The following is a 15,940-nucleotide window of genomic DNA, read 5'->3' as shown; positions in this document are numbered from 1 at the left end:
TATTTTGAGTGGCTAATTTAGTTCAGCCTATAGTCCATAGTAATATAGTCAAAATGTGTTGCTCAAATCATAATAAATGGTTTAAAGTGAATAAAATTTTTTACTCTTACCTGTGCATGACATTGCAGCAGCAACTTCTTTCCATATAGTGGCAATGAAGTCACGATCATGGTGTTTGGGGTCACTAGCATCATAAACAGCAGGCTGCTCCTGAACCAAGTTTATCAGTAGTTCGACCAGCATAGCTCTGATCAGCACATGAGACTCACTATGACTTGACATCAAAACTAGGTCCAGCTCTATTTGTGACTTGACTCGACACGACGTGATGTCACTCGATGCATTCGGTGCGAACGGTTTCTTTCAAAGGCCCATAGAAAGCAGTATTCAACTGGATTGGCGATTTATGGTGAGTCATGAATTAGCATGACTCAACGCGATGCATTTGGTGTGAACACACCCTAAGGCTAACCGGTGTCACACACCCTAAGGCTAACCGGTGTCACACTATGCGGCGTCGCCGCTACGGCGAAACCGTATGCGGCACTGCCGCATCACCTGCATCCTGTCACACATAAGCGGCGAAGTCGCTCAGTCTATCCCCAGCAGCTAGCATAGATAGGCTAACTATCAAGTTGTCCAAACTGAATGTTATTTGTGCATTAGAAGCAGAGGGCTTGCTGAAAGAGCCAACTCGTGGTAAACACTGGATTCACCCATTTAATGCAGAACGAGAAACAAGTAAATGATTTGAAAAGTTTCATGAGAATATACGAAAATATAATGAAAGGTTTTTCGAGTATTACCAAATGTCTAAAGCTTCTTTTGATGAACTGGCTTCTTTTGATGAACTGCTGGAAGTGCTGAGGCCTCATATCTCGAAGCAAAATACAAAGATTAACAATTACACTAAGGTGAGTAAAAAAAATAAATAAATATTATTACATGATTTATTCAGACTTGGAAAAATGGTAATCTAATACAGTAACTACAGTATATTATAATAATTCAAATCCAAATAGAAGAATCAAATGTAAAAATAAAATATTCCTTGAATTCTGAAAAACTATTTCATAATCGAAGCAAGATGTTTACTAAGGAGATTGAGGAGACAGTACGTCAGTCATTTGAAAGTCCTGTGAAGACGTGGATTGGGTATCTATGGTGCCATGATGGACAGGAGTTGGTGATTGCATAGAGGATCCTTGTGCAGGAGATGGTGCTTCCACAGGAGATGGTGCCTGCATTAGCTGAGATGGTGCCTGCATGTGAGCTGGTCCCTGCATATGGGCTGGTGCCTGCATATGAGCTGGTGCCTGCATTTGATGAAATGATGCCTGCATATGAAGTGGTCCCTGTACATGTAATGGTGCTTGCATATCACTGCTTGACATAGAAGCAGGATACCTTTGAAAATGATAAGAGGGATTCATTACGGACTGCTGAGACGAAAGATAGGGTACTTGAGGTAATTGACCTGGCTGTAAGTTCTGTGATTTTTTTCGTCGGATGCTTTGAAAGAATTGAAGAGTCAGCAGTCTGAAGTCTATTTTCTCGTCATCATTAAGTTGCTTGTAATCAGGAAGAATGGATATCAAAAATGATTTGTCTGGATCTTCTTCTGTCTGTTTGGAGCTCTCATCCATTTTCTTCAGCAGTACATTCTGGAAAGGTGTGAGATTAGCTTTGGCATGATGACGGTACTCAGTTCGTTGTTTTTTTTCACAGACACTTGTAGCAAGACCTTCGTCACTGTCATCACCCTCACTTCTCGCCCTCTCCTGGTGTTCCTCTTCATCCGTATCTTCTGCAATTTTTCCCGAGGTATTCCGTTTTCCCATAGTTTGCAGCAGGAAACTGAGGGCATCTGCAAACACGTATTTCTTCCTTTTGGCTGCAGAATCACCGCTTTTGCCCTGGTTTATTTGTTTCACAAACCTGTCCCTGAGGTTTCGCCACTTCCCCTTCATCTCTTTCACTGCGAAGAATAACACAGTAAAATTAATTATATAATAGTGCAAGAATAAATAAATGAATATGCATATACATGATATGTATATATATATTATATATATGTGTGTGTGTTTTTATTTTGGAGATAAACCTAACCTATAATTGGTGTTTTAACAGTTGTAATTATTTTTACAGGTATTTGTCGACTGGAAATAGTTTCTCAATTCTTAAGTATGAATTCTACAATTGGAAGATCTACTATTGGAACAATAGTCAAGGGAACCTGTCAAGCTATTTGGACTCACTTGAAAGATATGGAAATGCCACAACCAACTGAGGAAATGTGGCTGGACATTGCCGATCAATTTTATGTGAAAACCAACTTTCCTAACTGTGTAGGTTCGGTAGATGGCAAGCATATAAGATGCATTGATCCCCGAGCAGCAGGATCAAATTTCTTTAATTACAAGAAATTTTTTTCTGTGGTGCTCATGGCAATTGCAGATGGAAACCTACGCTTTGTTGCCATTAATGTACAGTAGGTGCTTTTGGAAAGGAAGGAGATTCTACAGTGTTTCGGGACAGCCCCCTTGGTAAGAAATTGTCCTCTAACACTTTAAATTTACCACCTCCTCGTTGTTTGCCAAACACCAATGCAAATCCCCAACCTAATTTTGTCATACCCATCACGTGAACTAAATGCAACAAAAAGGGTTTTCATTTATAGACTTTCAAGATGCAGATGTGGCGTGGAGTGTGCTTTTGGGATTCTGGCGAACAAGTGGAGGATTTTTCACACCCCTATTCTAGTGCAGCCAGATTTCATTGATGAAATAGTGAAAGCTTGCTGCATTCTGCATAATTTTGTTCGGAAGAGAGATGGAATAAACTCTGAAGATAGTGAAACATATCTATGTGAGGATGTAGATGATTTTGGACCATTCCCACGTGGACGAGGGTTAGAGATAAGAGACAAATTTGCTGCTTACTTCATGGGTCATGGGGCAGTAACTTTCCAGAACAATTACATGTACTAGGTTACAGTGTGTTGTTGTTACTAAGGCTATATTGTGTCTTCTGGATTGTGATTACTTAGATATTAGCATTTCAGTATTAAAGATGAAAAGTCAACAATGAATTTTATGACCTTTAATAGGAAATAAACATATTTTGTCTTACCTTTCTCGTTTCTTTCTGCTGATTCCATACATGGCCACTTCTCGTACATTATTTCGCCTATTTCAATCCATGCTTTCTCTCTAGAGTCCCTGTCACAATATCCTTTATCACCCTTTTCCCAAAGTGATGGCCTTGCATGAATGCATTGAATGAAGAAATCAACGTCAAACATCTTTGTAAAAACAAGTGGTTCAGTGGAGGGCCGGGAGCGGCGTAGCCGTCTGGTGTGACCACATGCATAGAACCGAGTGCGTTTTCCCACGGCAACAGGACAGATGCGACGTTGCGGCGGTCCGGCGCTGCCGCAACATGCTGCGAGAAATCAGAAATTTCCAAGATGGCAAAGTTTTCAGGCAAGGAGTTGGCAATGATTGACATAATTCTTGATGAAGAGGAAGAGGCTGAGCATAAGCTGAAGAAAAGTAAGTGGGCACATGAAGCGTGGAAGAAAAGAGAAAGTGAATGAGAGTTTGCTACTCTGTACAGCACAAGGAATTAATTGATGATCAAGCTAAATTTTTACAGTACTTTAGAATGCCCAACAACTGTTTCAACATATTGCTCAGTAAAACAGAGGCTTATCTGAAGCAGCAAGACACTCAATGGAGAAAGGCTATGACACCGAGGGAACGATTAGCAGTTTGTTTGAGGTAAAATAATACAAACATTTTACAGTAGGCTAGTTACTGTATTTATCTACTGAAATCCATACTATAGATTTTCCTTTCACACAAACAAATCTTATTTTGCTACTAAGTGGCAGTACATTACAGTAGTGCTTTGTATGTTTAAAAAAAAAGGCTAAACTCTTCTTTTTTGTGTGTTTCTCAATGTTGTTGAGTTTTACTAGGCTGTAAATTGTGAACCATTATTTGCATATTGAAGAGTTAAGAGTGCTGAAAATTTGAAAAGTAGTTCTGCAAGGAGTTGGTGCTGTTTGTAATTGCCATAAGCAGATCACTTTTGATGCTGACCTTCATATGCTGCTGTATATGTTCTTGAAATGGTGGAGACTAGGGTACAGTAGTGGAGTCACAGGCTGCAGGCACAGTTCTTCCTTCAAATGAATGTCGATTCATAAAATCTGCATTTCATATTTCTGTACTGTGGCAAATATTTAAATTTTGCCACATTCAAGTAATAAGGTTTTAAAGTCTTCAGAGTTGGAGCAATACCTGGTAGAAATGCATCAACAGGGTGCGGTGATGTGGAAGCAATTTGATTTTCTTGTTTACTGATCAAGTACTCCATTGATTTTGCAAAAGCTGTTTGTTAGGGTGCCACTTTCTTTTTTGCTGATTTTCCTGTTGATGTCTTTCCTGGAACTTCAAAGGGAAAGCTTTGGCGAGGGCGATGTCTGTATTTGCAAATCTTCACGTAGGCCCACGTCCAGTACGGTGGGTTCCCATGCATCATCCGCAATGTTCTCTTCTTTGTCTTCGTTGTTGTGCAACATCATTTTGATTGTCTTCTTCATCCTGTTGACTGGCAATGTTCGCTTTGGTGTCCCTCTTGTACATATATTTCTTTAAGAAGCTTAATTGCTCTGAAAACTTATGAAGTTTTATTTTCTTTGCATTCTGCCCACTCTTAGCTGAAGCCTTCTTCAGATTTTCTGTAATTGTCCCTTTTGTTGATCCATCTGCCCTTACATGATATACCTGAAGAAGTAAAAAATGCTTTGTTTTAAAATGTTATATTTCTTTCTTTCAGGTACCTAGCTATGGTGGATTCCCTAAAAACAATTCCGTTCAGCTAGTGCTTGGGGCATAGCACAAGTGTACATGATTGTCATGGACACTTGCAAGATAATAACAGAAAATCTCATGAGTGAAATGCTGCCAAATTCTTCAACAGAGATGTAGAGATCAGTTGCTAATGACTTTTCTGCACTTTGGAATTATCCTAACTGTCTGGGGACTTTGGACGGCAAATATTTTACCATTCAGGCTCCCCCAAATAGTGGATCCCTGTACTTTAACTATGAGAAGTTGTTTTCAATTGACTTGTTGGCGCTTGTTGATGCGCATTACAATTTCATTGCTACTGATGTCGGTGCATATGGGAAGAAGAGTGATGGTGGAATCTTTCCAAATTCTAGTCCAGGCAAAGCACTTCAGCGAGGCACATTATCTGAACCAGGGTATGCTACATTACCACACACGGGTACTGAAGCTCCATATGTAATGGTGGGTGACAAACCCTTTCCTCTAAAAACTTATTTGATGCAACCATATCCAGGGCAAGATTCAGATACCTCTAGACATATCTTTAATTATCGACTGTGTCGTGCCAGAAGGGTTGTTGAAAACATGTTTAGCATTTTGGCTCAAAAATTTAGAATATGTAACAGGAGAATTCAGCCAAAACCAGAAAATGTATATCACATAATACCTGCAATCTCTATTCTGCATAATTTCATAAGAAAATATGATGTAGACACATGCCCATATGATATAATGCAACAGTAAGTGAAACTACAGAAGCAAGACTTGAAAATCTGCTTATGCAGGGTGGAAATGCAACAAGGGATGCCTTAACTGTAAGAGAACTCTACAACGATTACTTTAATTCAGAGGCAGGATCTGTGCCATGGCAATTTTCATGACTGCAAATTTGAAAATGACCCAAGTAAGAGAAAGAAGGAAAAAGTCTGACCATAAATTTATAGCTAGCCTAAATATTTCATATTACTAAAAAATGAAGAAGGTATTAACAACATCAATTCAATTAAAAAAGTACTTACCATCTACTTTCATTTCTTTTCCTATATCATTCCAAATTTCTTGTTTGAAACCGCTGTCCATATATTTTGGTTGCGACAAATCATACGGAGCAGGATGACCTCGCACCAATTCAATAAGTAGTTTGTCATTCATTTTTCAAATGCACAACACGCGTCAGATATCTGTGAAAAACTAAAAAATATTGATGGCAACGATACTCAACCTCATGAACGGAGACGGAACTGACACTGAGAGTCAAAACACAGTACTGTACTGCACCAGATGTGTGAACGCGTCAGCCGAATTCAAAGTAACGATATATTTTTTCAGTGACACCAACGAACTGAGCGGACGCGACAGTGATACTACACTGATGTATGTGAATACGCCTTAAAAATGGCAAAATTTACTAAATTGTCTGAAGAGAGCACTGCCACTTGCAAAGAGCCAGAGTAAAAGTAACTTGATAGTGTCAGACCTTGGCCTATACTGTATCCCTGGATACAGTATTAACCTCTTCTTTACCAACAATTTGTTTGGGGGTACAGGGAGTACCACCTTTCAAAACTACTGCATAGTACCGGGTACAGGAAGGTGGTACGCGCGACTACCAACCTTCCTCTTTTCAGCTCTAGACCTCTTATGATTTTGTAAATTCGGTTTGAAGGGTTTGGAGCAAAACAAACAGTACTGGCACTGCCAGGCATATGATGATAGCAAAACAAACATTATTGCTGGCTACAGATTCAGACATTTGGGTATATACTGTGTATACAACATACATGCACACATACACATATACATATAGTCTCTCTCGCTCTCTCTCAAATAGATGATGATAAATTTAGTATAGTTATTTGGAAACAAGTGTAATCTCTCTCTGAAACAGATGAAAAAGTGTTACTTGGCAACACTCACTGTATTCATAAGTGGCGAGTGAAAGGGAACATCATTTCACTTTGCGCTTCTGGGCAGTATAGATGAAGTATCTAGTAAACTATGGATACAAATGGGTCCAACCCCTTGGGGATGTACATAAAAAACATAAATAAATGTGTGTATCTGTATACATATAATATATAATATATGTATACATCGAGAAATTTGGTTTGGTAGCGAACACAATGTTTACGCTTTGTCAAGCTTCTCGGTAAAGAAGAGGTTAATACTTTTCAAATTATATTGAAGCAGGGTAAAATCAAGGGCACAAATTATGTTCCCACATGGGAACGCTGGGAGGAAAAAGGTCTAGCTAGACCCCTCTCACTGTTGTTCACACTATTTAGAGAGCTGTAGCTAGAGCAAATCTAGCTAAAATATCTGCAGCGTACACATACCTTAAGCAAAAATTACACCATTTTCATTATGCACCTTAAGCAGAAATGACACCATTTTCATATGTGTGTTCAAATAAAAAGTTATAATCTAACAACCAGAATAATCTTACAGCCACAAACAGCTGTGGCTGTACACCAGAACAAAAATTTGCACCAAAACCCACATGGAGACAACAGGGGATTAGATGGACAATAGAGACAATTGCTAAACTCACCTGACATTACAGCTGATCTGTTATATTCGGGTTCATTTTCCACTTTTACTTTTTTAACTATTGGCTGCATTTTGGAATCTTGAGAGTACAACTGAGAATGCGCTTGTCTTGTCTTTCCCTGGCTACCTTCTGTATCTGATGGTTCAGTAGATTCTTCCTTTACATAAACGGACTCAATATGCATGGAACTACCATAGCCATCTTCCTTTTCTTGTTTGACATCTACAAAAATAAAACAAAAGGAAATACAGCATAATGTAACAATGGTAATTTAATCCACATTCTATCAAGACATCACATACGGTTGTTTCCTAACTCTTTGTTTTCTCTATAAGTTAGGAAATGCAAACTAAAATTTCAGCCCTATCTTTCCAGCCAAATTTTTAAGTAATATACGACAAATTTTTAAGCAACTTTTCTCGTTCCTTGTATACAAACCAGAAACTTTTATATCAAGAGTATCCTTCAGTGTGAGCTGGAAATCTGCTGAGCTTTTGAACGTAGTGGATTAAATGTGGTTATGGGTGCTGAGTGCGAGGATACCCCTCAGTCACCTGCCATCACCAGGCTCCTTGTCCTTTGGCCTCTGGGACAAAGTGGGGTGGTTGAGGTGGGCACTATGATAAAAGGTTCTGGTTTTTATATCTAATAAAAAAAACAAATTACTTGAAAAATTTCATTTGTTCCTACAGAAATACAAACCATTACCTTTTATATAGGAGACAACCTCATTACACGGGAAGTCATCTCCCATCAACTGACTGGGCATTGTAAACCCACCCAGAAATGTTGTGATCCCAGTCACGAGAGAGAACAAGGGGAGTAACGACTTCTGTACCTTCCTACCTTGTCTGGCACAGGGAGTCCACAGCAACAAGGCCCCAGGCCTGAGTGAGGGTGTGAAGCCTTATCTAGTACCCCTGTAAGGTTTGCACGAGTCAGAAGACCAATACACTATACTGTATCTTGGGTTCAGAATAGCTCTGCTACTACTCCCCCCCCCCCTCCCCATTAAAAGGAACAGTGGAGGGAGCCACATCTTAATTGTCAAAGCACTAAGAAAGGTTGCTGGATTGAGTGGCCACCTAAACCTTCACCCACCCCAGCACATATTCAGGCCAAGCCTCTGCTCCCAGGAGGGAGAAAAATTTAACTACGGCAAAAAGCCAGTCTCTCTGCCATTCAACCCCAGCCTTGCACACTCTGAGTGCCTTAGATGAGATGTTCTCTGCCCAAAAGGAGCTAGATGCTTACACAAGCTGCTAAGCACCCACCACAGGTCCCAAAGAAAATAAGTCTAGGGACCTGCAAGTGATGTCCCTAGGTAGGATGAGGTAAATGTGGTCTGATGCTTCAGAATCTTGCCCTCACGAACCATGTCACTTCAAAAGTTACTCCAAATGCCAGGAACAGTTCCATGCCCTTGACTTTGAGAGTTTTTGTATGAACTGTATGACTGACTACTGGCTGGGCACGTCATATGCTGTCCTGAAACATCAAAAGCCAGAAAGAAGGGAGGTGTTCCAACACAAACTTCTTGGGTTTGTCAGCAGTAGCAAGAAGAGCTGACACATAAGAGGCCAGTTCCCACTTAGCTAGCAAACGTGGTTCGTACCATGCATAGAAGCCTTTCATCTGGACCAACAGAAGATCCAAGAAAGAGGAAACTAAGGCTCATGGCTCTTGTCACAGTGACAATTCCTGACTTTTTATTACAAACCCAGTAATATATGAGCACAAGAGCAATTCTGACACTACAATTACCAGACAAGAAGGCTGAGATACTTGTCAATATGTTTTATTGGGGAACAACAGTGCTGCAAATGAAGTAGCCCCAGGCATGTTTTAGGGCTCATAAGAAGCCCAAGTTAGGCTACAGAGAACAAGAGTCACATCCCTCCTAGTTCCTCATTGGGCGAGTGCGTTCCGTTCTCAGCTAGCACTCTGCTGGCTGTGAGTTCGAATCTCCAGCCGACCAATGAAGAATAAGAGGAATTTATTTCTGGTGATAGAAATTCATTTCTCGCTATAATGTGGTTCGGACTCCACAATAAGCTGTAGGTCCCATTGCTAGCTAACCAATTGGTTCTTAGCCACGTAAAATAAATCTAATCCTTCGGGCCAGCCCTCTCTAGGAGAGATGTTAATCAGCTCAGTGGTCTGGTTAAACTAAGATACTGTATACTTAACATCCCTCCTAGGGGGCTGAAGCCCCAAAGGGGCAAGATTGTTTGAAGCTCCTAACTAGCATAGATGGTGCAGCCACAACCAGGATATCTATGCCCTTCAGTCTGAAGGCCTGGTTCCAAGCTGCTATCCATTCATCAAGGTGGTGACTAAAAGGGAGGTAGACTAGGAGGCTAGAGGTCCACAATCCAGTGAATGGAGGTTTCAATTAAATAATTCACTAACCAAGGACAGGAATGTGGGCCAATGGGGATCTTTCTGTGAAGCTGCCCTGAGCCAGAGAAGGGGAAATTCCAACTGACATGGGATCACAAGGACTACCAAGGTATCTGAGCCCCAGATTGATCAACTTGTGGTTGATATCTAGTGAGACAGAGAGAACTGAGGGGAAAAGGTGTAGGAGTCCAGAAAATCCCAAGAGTGCTGGGAGGTATCCTCCATGGCCAAACAGAGATACTGTATAGCAAATTGGGCTGCATGGGGTACTGAGCATGCTCAGTGAGGCCTGTGCCAGATGGCCAACAGTTGATCTGTCTCTTACAGGTTGGTAAATGCTTCCACCTCCCAGTTAGTGTTTTTGGCAAAGCAATGATGGAAGAGCTGGGAACAATCCACCTGGCCAATAGCTGATTAGTCACCTCCCAGAGACTGGAAGAGTGCTCAATGGAAGTTTCAAGTCCTTTGCGATTTTCTGTGGGAAGCTGTCTTGGACTCCTTTTCATCATCCTATGGCAGGAAAATTAAGAAAAAGATAGAGAATGAGGAGGAGCTCAATGATGGGGGGTAGGAGGAGGAGGAGGAAGGAAAGCACTTGTGCTTCTTCACCTTGCCCCTCGCACTTATCTTTACTCTCCTCTGAAGAAGTAGCAATAGCTGATGCCCTAGGCATCTTCCACAGGAAGAATATATGCTACTGGAAGCTCAACAGCCTTTAGCTCCGAGTACTTGAGCAACAGCAGGCAGTATCAGTCAAACAAGTAAGGGTAAATGTACTGATCCCCCGACCTCTCGTGCATACCCACCTCTAACCCAAAAGAAGGGTACGCTCATAGGAGGAGTAGGGAGGTGTTTGGCAGTGAGGAGAAAGTGGTAGGCCAACTCTTCGAGGTTACCTCCTCTACCAAAAGCTTCCTAATAGTCGCAAATTTTCCCAATAACAGAACATTAAATGGTGGGGATCCACCTAAATGGAGGAGATGAAGGTTCACTACACTCACTACCACTATTTTTCACTTGAAACAACTCGCAACAAAAACTCAAGCTCAACTTAGCAATCAGGAGCAGCACACCAAGGTGTTCTAACTTGACGGTGGCCAAAGAAAAAGTGCTTGGTGACAGCAGGTGAGTGAGGGGTATTTCCCTTCTCAACCTCCTTGACCATCAGTTCATCCACCTTGTTATAAGTTCAGTGATCATTTCCAGTTCACAATGAAGGATACTCATATATAAAAGGCATTGGTTTGCATTTCCAAAGGAACAAATAACTACTGATCTATGGTACTTACCAGAAGTATCTTGCGCTTGGTCATCTTCATAACTAACGTTGTAATATTCCTCCTCAATCTCTTCCTTAATATCAATGGTGTCCTCGGCCTGGTGCCGGCGGCCTGATTCCAATTCCATTTTGTTCAAAGATGGGACATCTTTCTGCGATAATTCTGAGTCAGACTTTGCATCCAGGTCACTTTCTGGTTCAAACTTTGATTTAAATCCTGAAAAACATTTCAAATTGACAAAAGATTTAAATGCTGAAGACAATTCACGTAAATAAAAGATTTAAATGCTGAAAAATATTTCAAACGAATAAAAGGTTTAACTGCTGAAAAACGTTTCAAATTGATGAAAGTTGTAATTTATTTTACTGTAATCATCATTAAACAATCATGGAACAAATTACATCATAAAATTTCATCTTAAATGGTTAAAAAGGGAGAAGAATTGCATGTTCTACTATCATAAATAAGGACTGCCAAGAAAAATGTTACATTCTTTGTTCGGCCTAAGCTTCTAAGGCTGAAGATGTATGAACAATTCTTTAATATATCAGTGTCAAAAACAAAACCTTGGCATAAACTAAGCAGGATTGTGGTGTGCCTAATTTCTTCTCCAATGCTGAGGCTAGCAATATAACAGTTTTGACTGTAACTTCTCTGTCTGTAGCTTCCTCAGGGGCTCGTATGGTACCCGTATAAGATTACAGTACTGATGACAAGAGTCATATCTCACAGCAGAGTCCCAAGTTCATAGGGTGGGCAAAAATTTCCCAAGCTCTTTAAGAGCAAGGAAATCTATTCCAAGCCAGAAAGGTCCGAGAGCCAGTATGCCAGAAGTCTTGGGAAAGGACCACTTTAGATCTGATGGTATCTGACACCTGCGCAACCTTGTCTCCCTGACATGTCATAGCCTGGCTGTTAGACTTGCAGTTGGGGAAAACTCCTGACCTTTCCCAAGGAAGAAGACTGTTGGGAACCTGGGAGAATCTGCCTTTCCAAAAGCAACTGTTGATGACACAGCCACCTCCTTTACAGTTCTTAAAAGGAACCTTTCGAGGAGTCCCGAGTGTCAATCCTCCATTTCTCCACTGCCACCTGAACCTTTATCTTCGAGAGAAGTAAGGAGGAACCAGCACTCTGCAGGTTCCCTAGCATATATCAAAACTCACACCCGATACTTGCACTATGGCTATATCTTATTTGCTTTTAAAGGCATCCACACTTCGTCATCAAGTAATGCCTTCGGTGCGCTGCATGAGGTGCACTGGCGGCACGAACCCCCTATGGGGAAACAGGAATGTGAAGCAGTTTTAAAGAAGGAATCAATGAGTGTACAGAATGTTGCTAAGCTAGGGTAGCTGGGCCTCAGTATTTAACATATGCCTTAGCATAGCCAGATAATCTCTAGTTATAATAAGCCTCCACTCGCCGACTTACTACTGACTGACTCCATTCTTCTGACGTTTCTTTCCTCATTTAGCCTCTTCGTTGCCTCTGACAGTATTTTACGATGTCTCTGATGCTTTTTACGAGGCATGGTTATAGTTTATAAACAACAGCAAAAAGAATTACGTAAAATTACGAAAAATTCACGAGCACTGAGTGATGCGTGCTTTATCTTTCGATTCTTGTGGGTAACTGGCTCGCTTGATTGTTTACACTTGACAGTTTGACTGTTGCCAAGATTCTTCAGCGCTTCTAAACATTGCCATATCAATCAGGAAATGTTGTCGTACGGTAATGTAATATAGCACTGTAAGAAAAAGTTATATTGACTTAATGAGTATGATATTTGACTTTTTTTACGTAAATGAACATTTTAGCTCATATATAATTGTAGAAAATCGCATGTTTAGGCCTTTTGTAATACGAATTCAGCTAAAATCTTTTGTGCCTGGCAAGCCAGTACCCTTAGCAGCACAAACCAAAGACTATAGGTACAAACAACAACCCCCCACAAAAATTGGTTTCCCGACCCCAAACCCTCCCTATCTGGCCTCCCTAGCTGCAACCCCTTTCATTCCTTTACTGTACCACCATTCATATTCTCTTCCATCTTACTTCACACCCTTTCCTAACATCTGATTCATAGTGCAACTGCAAGGTTTTCCTCCTGCTACACCTTTCAGACATTTTTGCTGTCAATTTCTGTTTTAGCGCTGAATGTCCTCATAGGTCCCACCATTGGCTTTTGGCCTTAATTCTATATTCTGTTCTTGCATTCTTATTTTCATTCATCTTTATTTGTTTAGCGAAAATTTAAGTTCTTCACTGGGTGGGCCCCCATTTCTGTAAGTAGTGGTGTTGTGGGTAAACAAGGCGCTGGTGGAAATGGCATTCTGCTTTAAAGCCACAACTCACAGTTCTGTACTGGAGTTTTTATGCTGTGCTTGTGAGTCTCTTAAATAGGCTTAATAAGAAAATCATGCTGAAATCTATCGCAGATTTACTGTTACTGAGATATTTGCAATCTTTTGTTTGTTTTGAACATTCATTCCCACAGGGCTGCTACAAAATACGGTGCTCTTGGAAGTAGTGGCCACCATTAAATTAAAAGATGACCAAAATGAGGGTCAACTTTATCAGAATCATAAAAGATTTTCAGAAACAAATACATCGCCCATCATTAGGATGTGTCTCACACCATTGGGCGATGATAATTAAAACTCCAAAAAAGCTCTCTTTCCTGATATCTAAAATATGCAAAGGAGCCAATCTTATAGGCGTTACAACTGTCAGACATGATTTCCAGCTGAAAATTCTCATAAAATGAGAGAATGCAGAACAGTGCTGAGAATGATAGAATATTTCATCCCTTATTTGGCCGTGTCAAATATGCATTTTATCAAATTTTTTTTATTATCTGCACTGATGATTTTGTCATTGATTTCTTGTTTCAGCAAAGTGTCAGGTTTGCCTCTCACCCCCCCAGATGTATGGTTAGAGAGACACACTTGATACTTAACTGAAACAGGGAGTCAATGATAAAATCACAGTCAGTGCAGATGATTAAACAAATTTTAAAAATGCATATTCAACACTTTGCAAGTATTGCAAACAGGATAAGTTCGTGTTAGAGTAGATGGTTGACTTCCAAATAACATTCAAGTTAAACCACCTGGCAGCAATACTGTTCTATTTTGCACGACGTTACGTTAAGGTAGTGGGGTGTGGGGGTGCAAAGCACCTCCGGCCAGGTTAGGGCACACTGCACCAGGTCAGGTTAGGATGCAACCTTGCTGGAATGTCTGATTTGCAATTAAGCAAGCTGTGACCAGTGGAAATAGGGGTACTGTAGAACTAAGCAATAGTTCCACATGGGGTATTACTTTTGAAATTGATTTTTCCTATACTATTATAGAGGGATGAATAAATTTGTTTTTATTTAGCATTTCCCAACGTTTTGAGAGAGAGAGAGAGAGTGTGTGTAATTGTCGTAAGTGAGTGCTTCGGTTGTTGGAAGAGGGATGAGGTTGTTAGTTTGTTTACGGCGCTGTCTGTCTGTGGAATATGTGTGTGAGGATTTTTCGGTTTTGAGGCAGTCTTTTTGAGTCTTGAGTCAGAGCTAGTGCTGGTCTGTCGTTTGGTTTTGGACAGTTTTTTTGTGTGCTGATGCAAAGTTGTTGTTTTCCTTGTTAGTGTGCTGTTCTTGTTGCTGTATGTTCGTGAGTCGTGTGTTTTTCTGTTTTGGTTTGGTTTGTGTGGTTTTGTGTGCTGTGTTGGCGACCGTGGACGCCTTACTCCAACTTCCAGCAACCGAGGACCAGGGTGAGTGTTGTGTACTGTTTTTTTGTGTTTTAAAATCCCGCCACATAAAATTTGGCGCCCAACGTGGGGCTGTTGTAAAATAGCCGTTAAGATTGTTTGTGGTGGGTCGAGTGAGAGTAAGAGGTCAGGATGAGTGAGATAGAGAAACTGAGAGAGGAACTCCAGTGGCTAGGGAACTCCAGGGCAGGCTGGAGGAGGAGAATGGGAGGCTGAGGAGTGAGAATGAGGAGTTGAGGAGTCAGTTGGAGGAGATGGGAGGAATGCTAAGAAGTGCAAAAGAAGAAATGAAAGGGGAGATGAAAGAGTCCGAAGAGAGAATGGAAGAGAGGATGGATAAAAAGTTGGAGGAATGATGAAAGGTGTGGAAGAAATGGTGAAAGGTATGTTCAAGGGTGTTTTTGGAGAAGGGGCTGTTGGAGGCAGGTTCTCTGGAACGTGTGAAGGGGCAAGAGAGAAAGAAAAGGAGGAAGAAGTGAATGGAAGCGTAAGTGATGAAAGTGATATGGGAATAGGAAGTAAGAAACGAGGGAATGAAAGGCAGGGTAAGGAAAAGGGAATGAAAAGCAAGGGAAGGAACAGAGGGAAAGTAAGGATAAGTCAGGGGAAGAAAAAGGGAAGAAGGGAAAGGGAAAGGAAACTGGTAAGAAGGGTAAGGAAGTGGGAAAGGCAGGAAAGAAGGGAGAGGGTGAAGGCAGTAGTGATAGTGAGGTGGATGGAGGTGAGTGGATAAAAGTGGATAAAAAGAGGGGGAAGAAGAGTGTAATGAGTAAGATGAATGTAAGTGCAGAAGTGGACTCTTTGTATTCGGAAGAGGGTATGAAAGGACAGAGCGAAAGTGAGAAAGAAGTGAGAAAGGCTATGTATGTGAGGGAGGTACCCCGGTGTGAAAAGTATAATGAGTATGGAAGTAGGGATGTGCATGATTTCTTTAGGGAGTATGAAAGGTTTTGTCAGGATAAGTATGGGGAAAGTAAGAGAGTGTGGGCACGAGAATTAGGAGAGTATTTGACTGGGTTTCTACTTGATATGTATAGGGTTATTATGAGTGTGGGGGATGTTGAGTATGACAAGGTGAAAGCTAG

General features: G+C 40.9%; 1 protein-coding gene across 2 annotated transcripts; it reads right to left on the bottom strand.

Moving 5' to 3' along the window:
• Positions 1-936: 936 nt before the first annotated feature.
• On the bottom strand, positions 937-12,774 carry LOC136845047 (uncharacterized). 2 transcript variants are annotated; one of them, XM_067114785.1, is made up of 5 exons: positions 12,528-12,774; positions 11,103-11,309; positions 7,411-7,632; positions 3,133-3,444; positions 937-1,978 (listed from the first exon to the last, which is right to left on the bottom strand). In XM_067114785.1, exons 1-5 carry the CDS (start codon positions 12,625-12,627, stop codon positions 1,095-1,097), a joined length of 1,725 nt encoding a protein of 574 aa, XP_066970886.1. In that variant the 5' UTR covers positions 12,628-12,774; the 3' UTR covers positions 937-1,094. The 2 variants fall into 2 exon arrangements, with proteins under 2 accessions (XP_066970886.1, XP_066970887.1); XM_067114786.1 differs by lacking the exon at positions 3,133-3,444.
• Between the last annotated feature and the right edge of the window lie 3,166 nt (positions 12,775-15,940).

This window comes from Macrobrachium rosenbergii, chromosome 13, assembly GCF_040412425.1.
Source record: "Macrobrachium rosenbergii isolate ZJJX-2024 chromosome 13, ASM4041242v1, whole genome shotgun sequence".
NCBI classification, from domain to species: domain Eukaryota; kingdom Metazoa; phylum Arthropoda; class Malacostraca; order Decapoda; family Palaemonidae; genus Macrobrachium; species Macrobrachium rosenbergii.
The sequence above is the reverse complement of the archived record's forward strand: the minus strand, read 5'-3'. Positions and strand labels throughout refer to the sequence as shown.